The sequence below is a fragment of the Onthophagus taurus genome, chromosome 3 (assembly GCF_036711975.1).
Source record: "Onthophagus taurus isolate NC chromosome 3, IU_Otau_3.0, whole genome shotgun sequence".
NCBI classification, from domain to species: domain Eukaryota; kingdom Metazoa; phylum Arthropoda; class Insecta; order Coleoptera; family Scarabaeidae; genus Onthophagus; species Onthophagus taurus.
In genome coordinates, this window is record NC_091968.1 from 4,087,313 (window position 1) to 4,104,299 (window position 16,987).

The following is a 16,987-nucleotide window of genomic DNA, read 5'->3' on the forward strand; positions in this document are numbered from 1 at the left end:
ATGGAGAAGGATTCTGAACTGTGACGAAACAGGAATAACAACTGTTCTACAGCCACCGAAAGTAATTGCACAAAGCGGAAAGAAGCAGGTTGGGCAGGTGGTTTCTGGGGAGCGTGGTACATTAGTAATATTCTGTGGAATTATAGCGGCTTCTGGAGTTTCCTTGCGTCCTATTTACATCTTTCCCAGGGTAAGAATAAAAGATGAATATCTGTATGGTTCAGCACCAGGCTCCGTGTGTTTTGGAGCAAAGCCTGGGTGGATACTGCTGAAATTTTTGTAAAGGTGTTGGAATCTCAAGAAGCATAAGGACTGCAGTGCCGAAAATCCAATATTACTCATAGTTGATAACCACGAGACGCAGATTAGCCTTGCAGCTATTTTATATTGTAGAGAAAACGGTATTAAACTACTTTCATTTCCGCCGCACTGCACCCACCAAATGCAGCCCCTAGATATCGGGATCTATGTCTGGCCATTTAAATCAAGGTGTAAAGCATCATTCAACGACTTTTTGAGCTCCAATCCTGGGACAACGATTAAAATAAATCACATTCCCCAACTTTCACGTGAACCATACTTGTTATCATTTACCCTTATAAACATCGTGAAAGCGTTTGCTAAAACAGAAATTTTTCCACTAAAGTTTTCTCTGAAAATGATTACCTTCCAGTAATAGTCACTGACAGGCCTTTCAGCACACCTGTGGCAATTCAGGATTTAGATATGTCCGTAGCAAAACAAGATGCAATGAGAGACTTTCCAGGTCCTTCTGGCAAGATGGTGACAAGTATTGTTGAACAGTTGCTTGTAAACGTATTCAAAGGGAGAAAAAAGAATGCTGATATATATTGAGCTTTAAATCTAGACAAGAAAGTTCCAAAATTTACACCGACACACCGGAAATGGAACGAATTGAAAAGATTGAAAGGGAGAAAATGATGAAACAAGTTAAAAAAAGTGCTACAAGACCAAAAAATAAGAAATCAGAAAAAGTTTGATTACTATCCAGCTAAGAATATCAAACGGAATGCTACTAAAACAAAAATGGCAATGGATGCCCAAAAGAAGAAGAAAGAGAGCATAAATTAAACTGCAAATGAATTGATCATAATTCTAATTATAAACTTTTCACAAATATCAATTACATCAACAAATCTCTGTTAACGTCATATTTATGAACTTGGTAATAAATCAAAGAGTACAAATAAAACGTTCAAGTTGTTTTAGTTAAAACAAAGTAAAAACCCTACAAACTTAAAAATGAAAAAACGGCGCCGCTCCAATTGATAATTAACGCATTCCAACCGCGAAAACTGCGCGTGCGCCACTCGGAACTCCCCGTTACTCGACGGCGACGCCGACTACGACTACATCAAGATACTTTACAGACGTTCACTTGTTTCACGTAAATTGTTGGTTTCGTTTCGCGGTTGCGTGCCCGTGGTGTGAACGCCGCCTTAAGCCGGTCGCACACCGTTTTAATTAAAACCGGCTCGTTTCCGTTTATTTTTTCGATTTATTTCTGGATTAAACGACGTAAAACAAACGGGAAGTAAAGTATTATTTGGATTTGCGGAAAGTGATTGAGGAAAAAATCGTTTATAGATAATAAATTGGTGTGTGTTTCGATATCGGGTTATAGTAACGGGAGTTCTCTGGAGAAGTGTGCCAGAAATTCCATATGGATAAAAAGTTCGTTCGGCGATCCCTCCACTGAACAATCGCGGATTTCCCTAGGAATTAGTGACGCACCCTCCGGTTACCATGGAAACGTTCTCGATCAACAAGTCTCTCTTTGAGTTGGGCTCTCCTGAGGAACTCAAAGAATTGTTTGAGTCAGATTTAGATCCGGTAAGTTAATTTTTAATCGAAATTAATTAATATTAAAATTGATTCAAACAATTTTTGATGCATTCTGTATATTTCATTTTGACCATATGGAAAATATACAATTTTTGATATCTTCTATACATCTTAAAATATTGCATATTCCTTTTTTGTTAAATAAAATTGTGTTTATCTTGATGTGATTTCCTTGAATTTCACTGAATTACGTCGACAGCAGTGATATTAAATAAAATAAATAAGTTATTATGTTAATTCATTGATTAAATATTTTTGGTCGATATTAAATTATAAAAAATGATTTTTAAGATGAAGAAACTTTTCCAACTCATTATAACACGGTTAAAGTATTTTTAACGTATTTTCGAGTCATTATTTTTCGGAGAGGCAATTAGTAAATGATTAAAGTGCTGAAGAAACCGGTTTAATCACTCGGTGGTTTTGGGTAACCCCAAAAAAGAACTTTCAAATTGATTCTTTCACATTTTTTTGATTTTTTTAAAAATATTTGAAAAAAAAAAATTTTAAACCGGTTTAATAACTGTTTTTTTAATCTCTGTATCATCTAGGTTAGCCAAAAGTAACGCTTTCAATTTTCTTTTAATTAAATCAGATACGGGACACATTATACCAAGCTTAAGATAATCACAATGAATTGATCACATCAACTTTCTCTAATAGACCCCATTACAATTATTTAAATTTAAAATCAAGGCATATACAGGATATTTCAGATCTTTAATAATTTCAAAATTGCCATGATTAGAAATAAAAATTTTTCTAACATACCGGAAATTTTATATAACTCGCAATATATAAATGGAATAACCATAGTTACGAAACTACTTTGCATTTGCACTGTCCTACATAAAATGCAACATGGCTTAATAGTACTAGTTCTAGGTCTAGTGTTAGTTCTAGATTTACACTAGCACTATTACTATGTACAACTAACATTAGACCTAGAACTAGAAACATGTAGGTTTAGCCAGACGTCTCTTAAGACGGCTAAACCCGAATGAGTCTACTTCTTGGTCTAGCGCTGCATAATTAAAACTAGAACTAACACTAGACCTAGTTTTACACTAACACCGTTACTATGTAGAACTGACACTATATCTAGAACTTGAATCATTCGGGTTTAGCCGCACGTCTCTAAAGACGGCTAAACCCGAATGATTCTAGTTCTAGGTATAGTGTTAGTTCTAGTTTTATACTTGCACTGTCTAGCGTTAGTTCTAGTTTTATACTTGCACTGTCCAGTGGTAGTTCTAGTTTTACAGTAACGCTATTACTATGTAGAACTAACACTATACCTAGAACTTGAATCATTCGGGTTTAGCCGCACGTCTCTAAAGACGGCTAAACCCGAAGGATTCGATTCTAGGTATAGTGTTAGTTCTAGTTTTATACTTGCACTGTCTAGTGGTAGTTCTAATTTTACAGTAACAATATTACTATGTACAACTAACACTATACCTAGAGCTAGAATCATTCGGGTTTAGCCGCACGTCTCTAAAGACGGCTAAACGCGAATGATTCTAGTTCTAGGTATGGTACTAGTTCTAATTTTACACTTGCACTGTCACTAGAACTAACATTAGAGCTAGAACTAGAAACATTTAGCCGCTTAGTTTAGCCGTCTTTAGAGACGTGCGGCTAAACCCGAATGATTCAAGTTCTAGGTATAGTGTTAGTTCTAGTTTTATACTTGCACTGTCTAGTGTTAGTTCTAGTTTTACACTAACATTATTACTATGTAGAACTAACACTATACCTAGAACTAGAATCATTCGGGTTTAGCCGCACGTCTCTAAAGACGGCTAAACCCGAATGATTTTAGTTCTAGGTATAGTGTTAGTTCTAGTTTTATACTTGCACTGTCTAGTGGTAGTTCTAGTTTTACACTAACATTATTACTATGTAGAACTAACACTATACCTAGAACTAGAATCATTCAGGTTTAGCCGCACGTCTCTAAAGACGGCTAAACCCGAACGATTCTAGTTCTAGCTATAGTGTTAGTTCTAATTTTATACTTGCACTGTCTAGTGTTAGTTCAAGTTTTACACTAACACTATTACTATGTAGAACTAACACTATACCTAGAGCTAGAATCATTCGGGTTTAGCCGCACGTCTCTAAAGACGGCTAAACCCGAATGATTCTAGTTCTAGGTATGGTACTAGTTCTAATTTTACACTTGCACTGTCACTAGAACTAACATTAGAGCTAGAACTAGAAACATTTGGGTTTAGCCGAACGTCTCTTAAGACTGCTAAACCCGAATGATTCTAGTTCTTGGTCTAGCGCTGCATAATAATTAAAACTAGAACTAAGCGTCTTCAGACGCACGGCTAAACCCAAAACTTTCTAGTTCTAAGTCTAGTGTTAGTTCTAGTGTTAGTCTAGTTTTATTTATTTTTAATATCAAATTATATTGACATGTTATATTATTATGTGGGATAAAGTAAGTACGTACAGGTTTCTATAGAAATATATCTTTGTATATTGCATCTTAAGTGAAATTCACTGCATAACCTTGATATAAAATATATTCGAGAGGCTTTTCCAGCTATAATTCCGTTAGCGGTTTATACTATTAATCCGGGATTCCTTCTTCGGAGTTAAATTATGCCAAGAATCAAAACATCCGATTTCTGAGTTGTTTCTAAAACCATCATCAAATTATTAACTTTGAACACTCCCATATGGAAATGTAATGGTTTTGAATCAATTTATTGCGCGGAATTTGTAAACTATCTTAAATCTTCTTCATAACAACTGCTTGAGTGCCATCAAATTAATATATGAAGTGGTAAACAGTTTCATTTTAGTAGGTAGATGATAGTATCCAAAGATATTATATACACTATATAGTGCGTTCACAAAACTTTATACATTTTGATATTTTGTAATTTAAAGAAAAATGTGTAATCTGTCTATTTTTGTCAGTTTTTTTTTGTTTGATAATTTTGTTTGTAATTAGAATTATGACCAATTCATTTTCATTTTAATTTATGTTTTCATTCTTTTTCCTTTGGGCATCCATTGCCACATTAGCCTAGTTTAGTACTTCGCCAGCAATCCATTGCTGTTGCCTTCAAAATCTTCTCTGTCTTGTTTCTAGTCTTTATGGTGAACTGTAGTGGTACGTCTCTACATCTTACACAAAGATCTAAAAGCAGCCATGCATTTGTCCAATTTTGAAAAAGATAATCTTGTTGAGATTAAGAATTACAGAGCTAAATCACTACTGCATTGAGTTTTGACAAGCTTTGAATATACTCTGCCTTGGTACGTCAAAGTTGTTTGAAACAGTCTTGTCTATGGTTGTCTGTGACAAATGTATCATGCTTCATCCAATTTGTTGGGGATGAGTTTGTTATGAGATCAATTAGATGTTGTGTATCTGAGCTTTTGGAAGATTGATCAAGTTTGATTACTTCGTCCTACTCAAGAAAGTAAGTAATTTTGATTCCACTACTTTTTTGCTATTGTGGATGAAATCTTAAAGGATTAAAGGATGAAATCTTTAAAGACGATAGGTATAGTGCTAGTTCTAGTTTTACACTTGCATTGTCAGTAGAACTAACATTAGACGTCTTAAGAGACGTCCGGCTAAACCCGAATGTTTCTAGTTCTTGGTCTAGTGCTGCATAACAATTAAAACTAGAACTAACACTATTATATTGACATGTTATATTTTATGTGGGACAAAGTAAGTAAGTACGCCCTGGTTTCTATGGAAACATATTTTTGTATATTGCATCTTAAGTGAAATTCACGGTATAACCTTGATATAAAATATATTCGAGGGGCTTTTCCAGCTATAATTCCGTTAGCGATTTATGCTATGAATCCGGGATTCCTTCTCCAGAGTTAAATTATGCCAATATTCAAACATCCGATTTCTGAGTTGTTTCTAAAACCATCATCAAATTATTAACTTTGAACACTTCCAAATTCGTGATGATTTTGAATCAATTTATTGCGCGGAATTTAAACTATCGCGGTCTTCTTAACAACTGCTTGAGTGTCATCAAATCAATACATGAAGTGATAAACATGAAATGAAGTAGAAATTGACGGAGAAGTTTCATTTTGTTCTTTGACATTTTAACAATGATGTAGCTTTATCAGAAATTATACAGGTGAGTTATTAGTATCTCGGCTTTTCTATAAGTTTTTTAAATGGAACACCCTGTATATTGTGTGCTGGTTGAATTGCCCATCAAGTTTCCTTTAATTAATGTTAAGTATGTCATATGTCTAACTTCAGTAGTTTTCGTGATATTTATAATTTAAAGAAAAATATATAATAGAATATGCCAATTGTTGTACAGGGTGGCCAAATAAGCGTGCAAAGTACTCTATCTCGGAAACTACTCCATGTAAAAAATTTATTGCAAAACTTAAATCTTTTGGTATTACTTTCTTTTCATGAAAAACAGCAAAATGAAGTTCAAACCAGCTAGTGAAAGCCGTATCTTGATATCATGTTCCTAACCTCAAATATCGGTCAAAGAACATTTTATGAGAACATTCAATGGATTTCGATCCGTTTTTTTATGTGCCATAGTTTAGAAGATACTTCATCTCACTTTTGAGAGCATTCCTCATTCTATTCTTTTTTAGTCCATTTAGAAAATGGAATAGAATTAGAAATAGAATGATAATTGCAAAACTAACTACTACTAATTGCCCTAAAGAAGAGCCTCTCTTGAGTGGAGAAAACTGAGTCTTAAATTTCTGCTCTTGCTAGTTTGTGAAAGGCATTCCGAATCCTATTTTCCATGTCTTGTCTGGTTGTATGTTGAGTTTAAAATACCGTTAACCATCCCCATAAATAAATATTCAAACAAGTTAAGTGTGGGAATCTGGCTGGCAATGGAAATAGGTGTCCTCTTCCGATCCATCGCTGTTGAAACACTGAGTTACATACACTAGAGATACATTACTTTGCACTCTAATTTCGCCACCTTGTACTTAATATTACAATCTGTCTATTTTTGGCAGTTTTTTTTGTTCGTTCTTTCTTGTTTGATAATTTTGTTTGTAATTAGAATTATGATCAATTCATTTGTAGTTTAATTTATGCTCTCATTCTTCTTCCTTTGGGCGTCCATTGCCATATTTGTTTTAGTAGCCTTCCGCTTGACATTCTTTGTATATGTCCGTTCCATCTTAGCTGGTTTAGTTTTATGTCATTGGAGTTCGTTTTATCCATTTCTATTGCCTTCAAAATCTTTTCTGCCTTGCTTCTATACTTAATGGTGAACTCTAGTGTTTCGTCTCTGCATCTTCCACAAAGATCTAAAAGCTATTTGAACTTTTGGAAGATTAATCAAGTTTGGTTACTTCGTCCTACTCAAAAAATTAAGTAATTTTGCTTCCAATACTTTTTTGCTATTGTGGATGAAATCTTATTTGCTAGATTGGTCACAATTTGCCTGCAAGATGAATTAACTCGATAACTCCAGATGATTTTCCAAAATCTAATACCATTAACTCAAACGTTTTTTAGCCATGATCTTTCAAACAATTTTTATCTGCTGATAAGAACTATTTGATAATTTTTGTATTTGCTTATTATTTAGAAACACTAACTCCATCCAAACACCTAAATCTAGTTTTTCCGAGATATCTTGGTGATGTAATTAGCAATGAAAAATTTCATAACATTTTTTGGTCATTAATAATATTACCATCTTGCAGGATTTCTAAATACATATATCCTGTAACTTTGTTTGCCAAAGAAAAAATGGGCTTGCAATTATTATTGTAGTATTTAACCTAAATTCCTTCTAGTGTACAGAAAACCTTCTAATTGAAGGTGCATCTATTATTATTATAACACTATCTCTCTTTCATTTTGAGCTTTTTAACCTTGATAACAGAATGTTTCCTTTTGATAGCCAACAAGTGTATAAGTTATTATACAAGATGAGTTGACTAAACATAAGTATATTTAATATAAAAATTCTTAATTTAGTAAATAAATATTGGGAATTTCTTTTTTGCTTTAAAACGAAAAACTATTTTCGAATCTAGGCCGGATGTACACTAGCCCGATTCTGTTTATCGTTTGCCGGAACGATAAAAAAAACATAATTTGTTCTGTATACAAAGCTCTGTAACAACTAAATATTTATTTTATGTATCGACTCTATGCGCCGAAAACCATATACCTTTATTTATTTTATCAAAGAAGGTATTCCCTATTCTCTGTAACAACTTTTCAAGGCATTTTTGTTAAACTTAACTATTCATTCCGTGTATTTACGTAATAACCAAGAATCAGAAAAGTAAAAAAAGATATACGATAAAGCACTACTTCGTTATCGAGAGGAATAAATATTAGATTTCTTAGAAAAGCCGAGTTCTAAAGAATCTTGTGTTACATAATACTTAATTAATAAAAATTAAAATAAAAAAACTGATCGTTTTATTTTAATTAATACTGTATATAATGTACAAGGTCAATCAAAAGTTATCATTTTTATCTTTAAATATTTAAATTTCTAAGAATCTTTCTAAAAAGAAGTTAACAACAGATGTCATTGGTTGTTATTAAAGTTATTGTTAAATTCGAAATTCTATTTCGACATATAACAAAATGAAAACGCCGCGTTCTATATGCCGTTTTATTGCTTACTACGAACAATCATTGCGTGTTAAATGAAATGCAAACTTCAATTTGTTAAACTATAAAGCGACGAATAAAAAAACTAGGTCTTAGAACGTGCTGGTAAATAAATAGGTATTTGTGTTATTTATACAGGGTTGAGTTTTGAGTATTCTGGTCTTTTTGGTTACTATTTCTTTTTAATTTACAATCAGATATCATTAAAATTCTTGGTCGCGCAACACATATACGTTCGCGATCGTCGGTCAACGTACTCCTAAGAACTTTGTTGCCCTCAGCATTGACATAACCACTTTGCACCTGTTATTTTATGCTTTACGTCCATTGATTACGTAAGGTGCGAAGCTCGCCGACATTTTAAAACGTATGCAAATATGGTATAGAAAATAAAATTTAAAAACTTAACTCTTAAATTGTTAAAATTGTCAATAGGTTTTGTGATGTTAATGATTAAATATTAGGTATTGCGTTAGTTCTAATTTTACACTTGCGCTGTCACTAGAATTAACATTAGATCTAGAACTAGAAACATTTGTGATTAGCTGGACGTCTCTTAAGACGGTTAAATCCGCATAATTCTAGTTCCTGGTCTAGTGCTGCATAACAATTAAAACTAGAACTAACACTAGACCTAGAACTAGAAAGTTCCTAGAATGTTTCTAGTTCTAGGTCTAGTGTTAGTTCTAGTTTTACGCTAGCTCTGTTACTATGTAGAACTCACACTATACCTAGAACTAGAATCATTTGGGTTTAGCCGCACGTCTCTAAAGACGGCTAAACCCAAATGATTCTAGTTATTGGTCTAGTGTTAGTTCTAGTTTTACACTAACACTGTTATTATGTAGAACTAACGTTATACCTAGAAGTAGAATCATTTGGGTTTAGCCTTACGTTTCTAAAGACGACTAAACCAGAATGATTCTGGCTCTAGGTATAATTTTAGTTCTAGTTTTACACTAGCACTGTTACTATGTAGAACTTACACTATACTTAGAACTAAAATCATTTAGGTTTAGCCTTACGTTTCTAAAGACGGCTAAACCCGAATGTTTCTAGCTCTAGGTATAGTGTTAGTTCTAGTTTTACACTAGCACTGTTACTATGTAGAATTCATACTATATCTAGAACTAGAATCATTTAGGTTTAGCCGCACGTCTCTAAAGACGGCTAAACCTAAATGATTCTAGTTCTAGGTATAGTGATTGTTCTAGTTTTCCACTTGCACTGTCACTGGAACTAACGTTAGACCTAGAACTAAAATCATTTGGGTTTAGCCGCACGTCTCTAAAGACGGCTAAACCCAAATGATTCTAGTTCTAGGTATAGTGCTAGTTCTAGTTTTACACTTGCACTGTCACTAGAACTAACATTAGACCTAGAACTAAAATCATTTGGGTTTAGCCTTACGTTTCTAAAGACGGCTAAACCCGAATGATTCTAGCTCTAGCTATAGTGTTAGTTCTAGTTTTACACTAGCACTGTTACTATGTAGAACTCACACTATATCTAGAACTAGAATCATTTGGGTTTAGCCGCACGTCTCTAAAGACGGCTAAACCCAAATGATTCTAGTTCTAGGTATAGTGCTAGTTCTAGTTTTACACTTGCACTGTCACTAGAACTAACATTAGACCTAGAACTAAAATCATTTGGGTTTAGCCTTACGTTTCTAAAGACGGCTAAACCCGAATGATTCTAGCTCTAGGTATAGTGTTAGTTCTAGTTTTACACTAGCACTGTTACTATGTAGAACTCACACTATATCTAGAACTAGAATCATTTGGGTTTAGCCGCACGTCTCTAAAGACGGCTAAACCTAAATGATTCCAGTTCTAGGTATAGTGCTAGTTCTAGTTTTACACTTGCACTGTCACTAGAACTAACATTAGACCTAGAACTAGAATCATTTGTAGTTGTTAATGATTAAATAATTTTTATCGATAAGAACTTTTGTAAACAATAATTATTACATAAACAATTTAAGTAAAACACTAGGAATAATTAACGAGGATCTGTTTATCGCATTGTTAGTTATAAATAAATACGAGTGTATTCAAATGCGATTCCGTTTGAAAACCGCAAACTCTAGCGGTTTCGTAAAGAGAGTGTATATTCGGCTCGTGATTCATAAAACGTTATGGATTCTAGAGTATGGGAACGGTTTCACCATAAACCGAGACGCCACGTGATCTCATTTCAACTACTTTTAATACTGAAACAATAATAAGGACCAAAAAGATCATTTACTCAATTAAATCGATTTATATCGTATTTTCCTTATTTTGCTTCGACTTTAGTCCTAATTACTTATTGTTTCTTATCACACCTTAAACACAATGGTGGTATTACACCAAAAATTTCACTCATTTTTTTTATGTGTTCAATTACGAAATGTTCTACTACGAGCAAAAGCAAACAAACTTTAAACACCACTTTAATTTGTTCTTTTTTGGTTATTTAATTTTTTTATTTCATTTCATTCACAATACGATTTTTATTATCGTGGCGGACAGTTTGATTTCTTAATCGATTGGAAAATTAATTTTAAATGATACATAGCGATGGTGTCAATTTATTAGGAAATTTTTTAGTAAATCCTTTTTGCGATTAACTCAACCTGAATGACGTAACGGTAGATTACCTGTATTGTTGGTATTTATTTTTTTTTAGGATCACATCCTGTTTTATGGCGTGACCGTGACACAAATTTCTATTTACAATATTTTTGTTATAAAAATTAATAAAAAAAAAATTTATGCATTATCGAAATGCAGCATAATAGTAGGTATACAGTGAATTTCACTAATATGCAATATACCTAAATATATTTCCATAGGAACCAGGACGTACCTACTAACTTTGTCCTACATAAAATGCAATATGTCTGAATGTTTTTAATTGTAGGTCTATATTGCATATTTTTATTGAACGAAAACTAGAACTAACACTAGACCTAGAACTAGAAACATTGATACTTTCTAGTTCTAGAATTATTTATCGATGAAAATTGTGGCAACATCGAAAATTTTATCAAAACTTCAAATATTGTTTTCTCAAAAACTAAAAGTTATTTTTCAAAACGGGTTGGTTCATTGCAAAGAGGGTACTTTTATCAACATTTTGGGAAGTTTTCATACTGATATTCCAAGAAATGGATTTTATACGAATTTTTAAAACTTAATCGGCGAAAATTGCAAAATTGGAAAAAATTGTCGATCATTTCAAAAATTTATTTCTCAAAAACTAAAAGTGATTTTTCAAAACGGCTTTTTGCATTAAAAAGAGGATACTTTAATTAATAATTGGTGATATTTCCACAAGGATCCTTCAAGAAATTAATTTATAGCGAATTTTGAAAGTTATCGATGAAAATTGCAACATCGAAAATTTTATCAAAACTTCAAATGTTGTTTTCTCAAAAATTAAAAGTTATTTTTCAAAACGGGTTGGATCATTAGAAAGAGGACACTTTTATTAACATTTTGGTAAATTTTCATACTCATATTCCAAGTAATCGATTTTATACGAATTTTTAAATCTTAATCGGCGAAAATTGCAAAATTCTAAAAAATTGTCGATTATTTCAAAAATTTATTTCTCAAGAACTAAAAGTGATTTGTCAAATCGGCTTTTTGCATTAAAAAGAGAGTACTTTCATTAATAATTGATGATATTTCCAAAAGGATCCTTCAAGAAATGAATTTTATAGCGAATTTTGAAAATTATCGATGAAAATTGCAACATCGAAAATTTTATCAAAACTTCAAATACTGTTTTGTCAAAAACTAAAAGTTATTTGTCAAAACGGGTTGGATCACTGGAAAGAGGACACATTTATTAACACTTTGGGTAATTTTCATACTCATATTCCAAGAAGTGGATTTTATACGAATTTTTAAAACTTTATCGGCGAAAATTGCAAAATTCTAAAAAATTGTCAATCATTTCAAAAATTTATTTCTTAAGAACTGAAAATGATTTTTCAAAACGGCTTTTTGCATTAAAAAGAAGATACTTTAATTAATAATTGGTGATATTTCCACAAGGATCCTTCAAGAAATGAATTTTATAGCGAATTTTGAAAATTATCGATGAAAATTGCAACATCGAAAATTTTATCAAAATTTCAAATACTGTTTTGTTAAAAACTAAAAGTTATTGTTCAAAACGGGTTGGATCATTGGAAAGAGGACACTTTTATTAACACTTTGGAAAATTTTCATACTCATATTTCAAGAACTGGATTTTATACGAATTTTTAAAACTTAATCGGCGAAAATTGGAAAGTTCGAAAAAACTGTCGATTACTTCAAAAATTTATTTCTCAAGAACTAAAAGTGATTTTCCAAAACGGCTTTTTGCATTAAAAAGAGGATACTTTAATTAATAATTGGTGATATTTCCACAAGGATCCTTCAAGAAATTAATTTATAGCGAATTTTGAAAGTTATCGATGAAAATTGCAACATCGAAAATTTTATCAAAACTTCAAATACTGTTTTGTCAAAAACTAAAAGTTATTTTTCAAAACGGGTTGGATCATTGGAAAGAGGACACTTTTATTAACACTTTGGAAAATTTTCATACTCATACTCCAAGAATTGGATTTTATACGAATTTTTAAAACTTAATCGGCGAAAATTGCAAAATTCGAAAAAAATGTCGATTATTTCAAAAATTTATTTGTCAAGAACTAAAAGTGATTTTTCAAAACGGCTTGTTGCATTAAAAAGAGGATACTTTAATTAATAATTGGTGATATTTCCACAAGGATCCTTCAAGAAATTAATTTATAGCGAATTTTGAAAGTTATCGATGAAAATTGCAACATCGAAAATTTGATCAAAACTTTAAATATTGTTTTCTCAAAAGCTAAAAGTTATTTTTCAAAACGGGTTGGTTCATTGGAAAGAGGACACTTTTATTAACACTTTGGTAAATTTTCATACACATATTCCAAGAACTGGATTTTATACGAATTTTTAAAACTTAATCGGTGAAAATTGCAAAATTCGAAAAAAATGTCGATTACTTCAAAAATTTATTTGTCAAGAACTAAAAGTGATTTTTCAAAACGGCTTGTTGCATTAAAAAGAGGATACTTTAATTAATAATTGGTGATATTTCCACAAGGATCCTTCAAGAAATTAATTTATAGCGAATTTTGAAAGTTATCGATGAAAATTGCAACATCGAAAATTTGATCAAAACTTTAAATATTGTTTTCTCAAAAGCTAAAAGTTATTTTTCAAAACGGGTTGGTTCATTGGAAAGAAGACACTTTTATTAACACTTTGGAAAATTTTCATACTCATATTTCAAGAACTGGATTTTATACGAATTTTTAAAACTTAATCGGCGAAAATTGGAAAGTTCGAAAAAATTGTCGATTACTTCAAAAATTTATTTCTCAAGAACTAAAAGTGATTTTTCAAAACGGCTTTTTGCATTAAAAAGAGGATACTTTAATTAATAATTGGTGATATTTCCACAAGGATCCTTCAAGAAATTAATTTATAGCGAATTTTGAAAGTTATCGATGAAAATTGCAACATCGAAAATTTTATCAAAACTTCAAATACTGTTTTGTCAAAAACTAAAAGTTATTTTTCAAAACGGGTTGGATCATTGGAAAGAGGACACTTTTATTAACACTTTGGAAAATTTTCATACTCATACTCCAAGAATTGGATTTTATACGAATTTTTAAAACTTAATCGGCGAAAATTGCAAAATTCGAAAAAATTGTCGATTCCAAAAATTTATTTGTCAAGAACTAAAAGTGATTTTTCAAAACGGCTTTTTGCATTAAAAAGAGGATACTTTAATTTATAAGCGATAACAGCGACAGTTCTCTTAGTAATGAATGTGATGATGAATTACAAGCGAAGAGAAGGAAACTAGACGAAAATCGTATTAATAATTATAATAATAATATCTTTATTTCCATAGGCTGTACAGCATCAGAAATTGTCATTACGCTAATGATTACAAAAGATAGTCAGTACAATACGTACGTTTCGTCATCTCACAGCGAACATGCACAGCGAAAATACAAAAAACAATCACAAAAGGAAACAAAACAAATTACTGCAATTCTCTGTCATCGTCGTGGTCCCATTCCGTGTTTAGTAAATATTCCCCCACTGAGTAAAAGCATTTGGATGTAAGGAAGATTTTCAATTTATACTTGAAACGGTTGAAATCAAGCCTCTTAAATGTTATCGGCAAATGATTGTATAAGCGAATCATCATATGTTGAGGGCTATTTTGGGTGAGAGACAGTCGGCATTTCGGTATGTACAGATTGCTAGCCTGCCTAGTGGGGTATTGAGTATTTATATCACCACTCCTAGCAAACTCCGTAAGGTGTTTCTTTATATATAAGAGTGATTGCAGAATATAAACACAAGGCATGGTTAATAAGCGATTCTTTCGAAATGATTCCTTACATGATTCATTATAAGACAAATCAAACATCGACCTAATGACTTTCTTCTGGGCCACAAATACCAGAATTTATTTAGTCGCGTAAAAAATGCTCTTTAAAAAATCTTTGAAATTGCAGGAAGAACAGCTACAGGTCTATAATTGGACATCACTGAAGGATCTACCTTTTTGAAAATGGGGGTTATGGAGCCTATCTTGAACTCACACGGAAATTCCCCGCATACAAACGACTCATTAATAAGAGCTGTCAATGTATCAGTTACAATGTGAGATACCTTGCCCAACAAGGAACAAGGTATCTCATCACAACCGCTCGAGTGCTTGATAGCCACGGACTTAATTATGTTAGCAACTTCTGAAACTGTAACTGGAGTTAGAAAAAGTGAGCTGTCATTATTTTTTATGCTTATTAGTGCCTCAGAAACATTTACAGTCGAGCAGCTCACCAATTTTCCAACAGAATTGATAAAAAATTCATTAAAAAGTTCAGCAATATCAATGGGAGCTGAGACCTCGGCACCATTATCACCTATAAAGGTATTAGTCGCTGTAATAATTTTGTCTATGGAATGCTCCTGTCGGGCCAGGTCCCATGCTATTTTCTATAGTACATCTTTTTGGCAGTCTCAATAGACCCCAAATGACATCTCAGCTAATCCTTATATTCCGCATATAAAGCCGGATTCCTTACTAGTTTACATAAGTGATGGAGGCTCCTCAGGTCGCTAGACTGTCTCCTAATATCCTGCGTAATATATTGGGATTGTTATAATGAGGTTGCTAATGACAAACCTGAAATAAATAAAGTTGTATTCAATGAAAAAAGTCCTATTGGAGTTGAACTTGATTATTATCTGCAGTATCCAGCACCTAAAAGAGATACTAATTCCTGTGAATGGTGGAAGTAATAGGTTTTTAATATCCCACCAAAGTCGGATATTTGGTAACTATCCGGTATCTGGCCGGATTTTTAGAAATGGCCGGATAGGCCCACTAGTATACCTATACCCAGGGTAAACAAACTCCCTGACATCATGTTCTATCAGGATAATGCCCACTTATTGTTAGTCAGAACTTCCTACAAGTAGAAGGAGTAGAAATTCTCCCCTGGCCAGCTCACTCTCTGGATTTAGGTTTAAATCGAGCATGTGTGGGATATAATGTGTGTGTACAGGGTGTCCCAATTTCGATGTCCGCATAGGCCCTCTCCGAAACTAAAAGAGATAGAAAAAAAGTAGCTTACATGTCATGATCTCGTTTTTTGAGAAAATGCTAATGCCGAAAACTCCGAACAGCTATCGTCTTTTGTTTTCGCCCTATCGGCAAAAACTGAAAATTTTGCGAAAACGACATTCGCGAATATCTCACTTATTATCAAAGATGGAGTATTATAAATAAAACATTATATGGGCAACTTTTTACGAAGAATTCAGTGGAGTAGGTAGAATTTTTTTCCCATCTTTTATTTTCGAGATTTTAGACGTAACTTTATTTTTTTAAATGGAAATCATAGTTGGCTATGGCTTAAAATAATTTGTTATTTTCTTCTGATAACAAATATATATAGTTTGTGGGGTATATTTCTTATAGTTATTGAATAATTAACAAAAATTCATTTTGTTCTATCTAAAACTAATGTATGTATTTAAAAGTTAATGTTGCTATGGTGATAACCATACATACTATGATGCAACATAATGTATCAAATAATTGCCAAAGTTTGTATTTAAAAATTCGATAACAACTCTGGCATTATGTGCTGGTTCGATGCACCAGCATGTTAAGTGTCAAAATATAACAAAACTGAATAAAACTTTACAATGAATTTCGAAAATTATGAAAAATGTAACATGATGGAATGCTATATGTTATCAGATAAGAATGCGACGTTAGCCGCGGAATTTTATTTCACAAGATATCCAGAAAGAAGACAACCGCATGTAAGAACCTTCAGCCGGTTAGCAGAAAATTTAATAGATATTTGGTCCTTCCCCAAACCGCATACAAAAACATACCAAAATGACCTGCAAGAGAAATTGC

The 16,987-nt window shown here is 32.4% G+C and overlaps 1 protein-coding gene across 1 annotated transcript in view; it reads left to right on the top strand.

The window, feature by feature from the left end:
- The first annotated feature begins 1,343 nt into the window (after positions 1 to 1,343).
- Positions 1,344 to 16,987, top strand: part of LOC111417511 (cyclic AMP response element-binding protein A-like) — a 39,384-nt gene continuing 23,740 nt past the window's right edge. Inside the window, exon 1 of the mRNA XM_071194900.1 lies at positions 1,344 to 1,854. Coding sequence (XP_071051001.1) covers positions 1,768 to 1,854 — 87 coding nt within the window. The 5' untranslated portion in view covers positions 1,344 to 1,767. The remainder of the gene's footprint in view (positions 1,855 to 16,987) is intronic.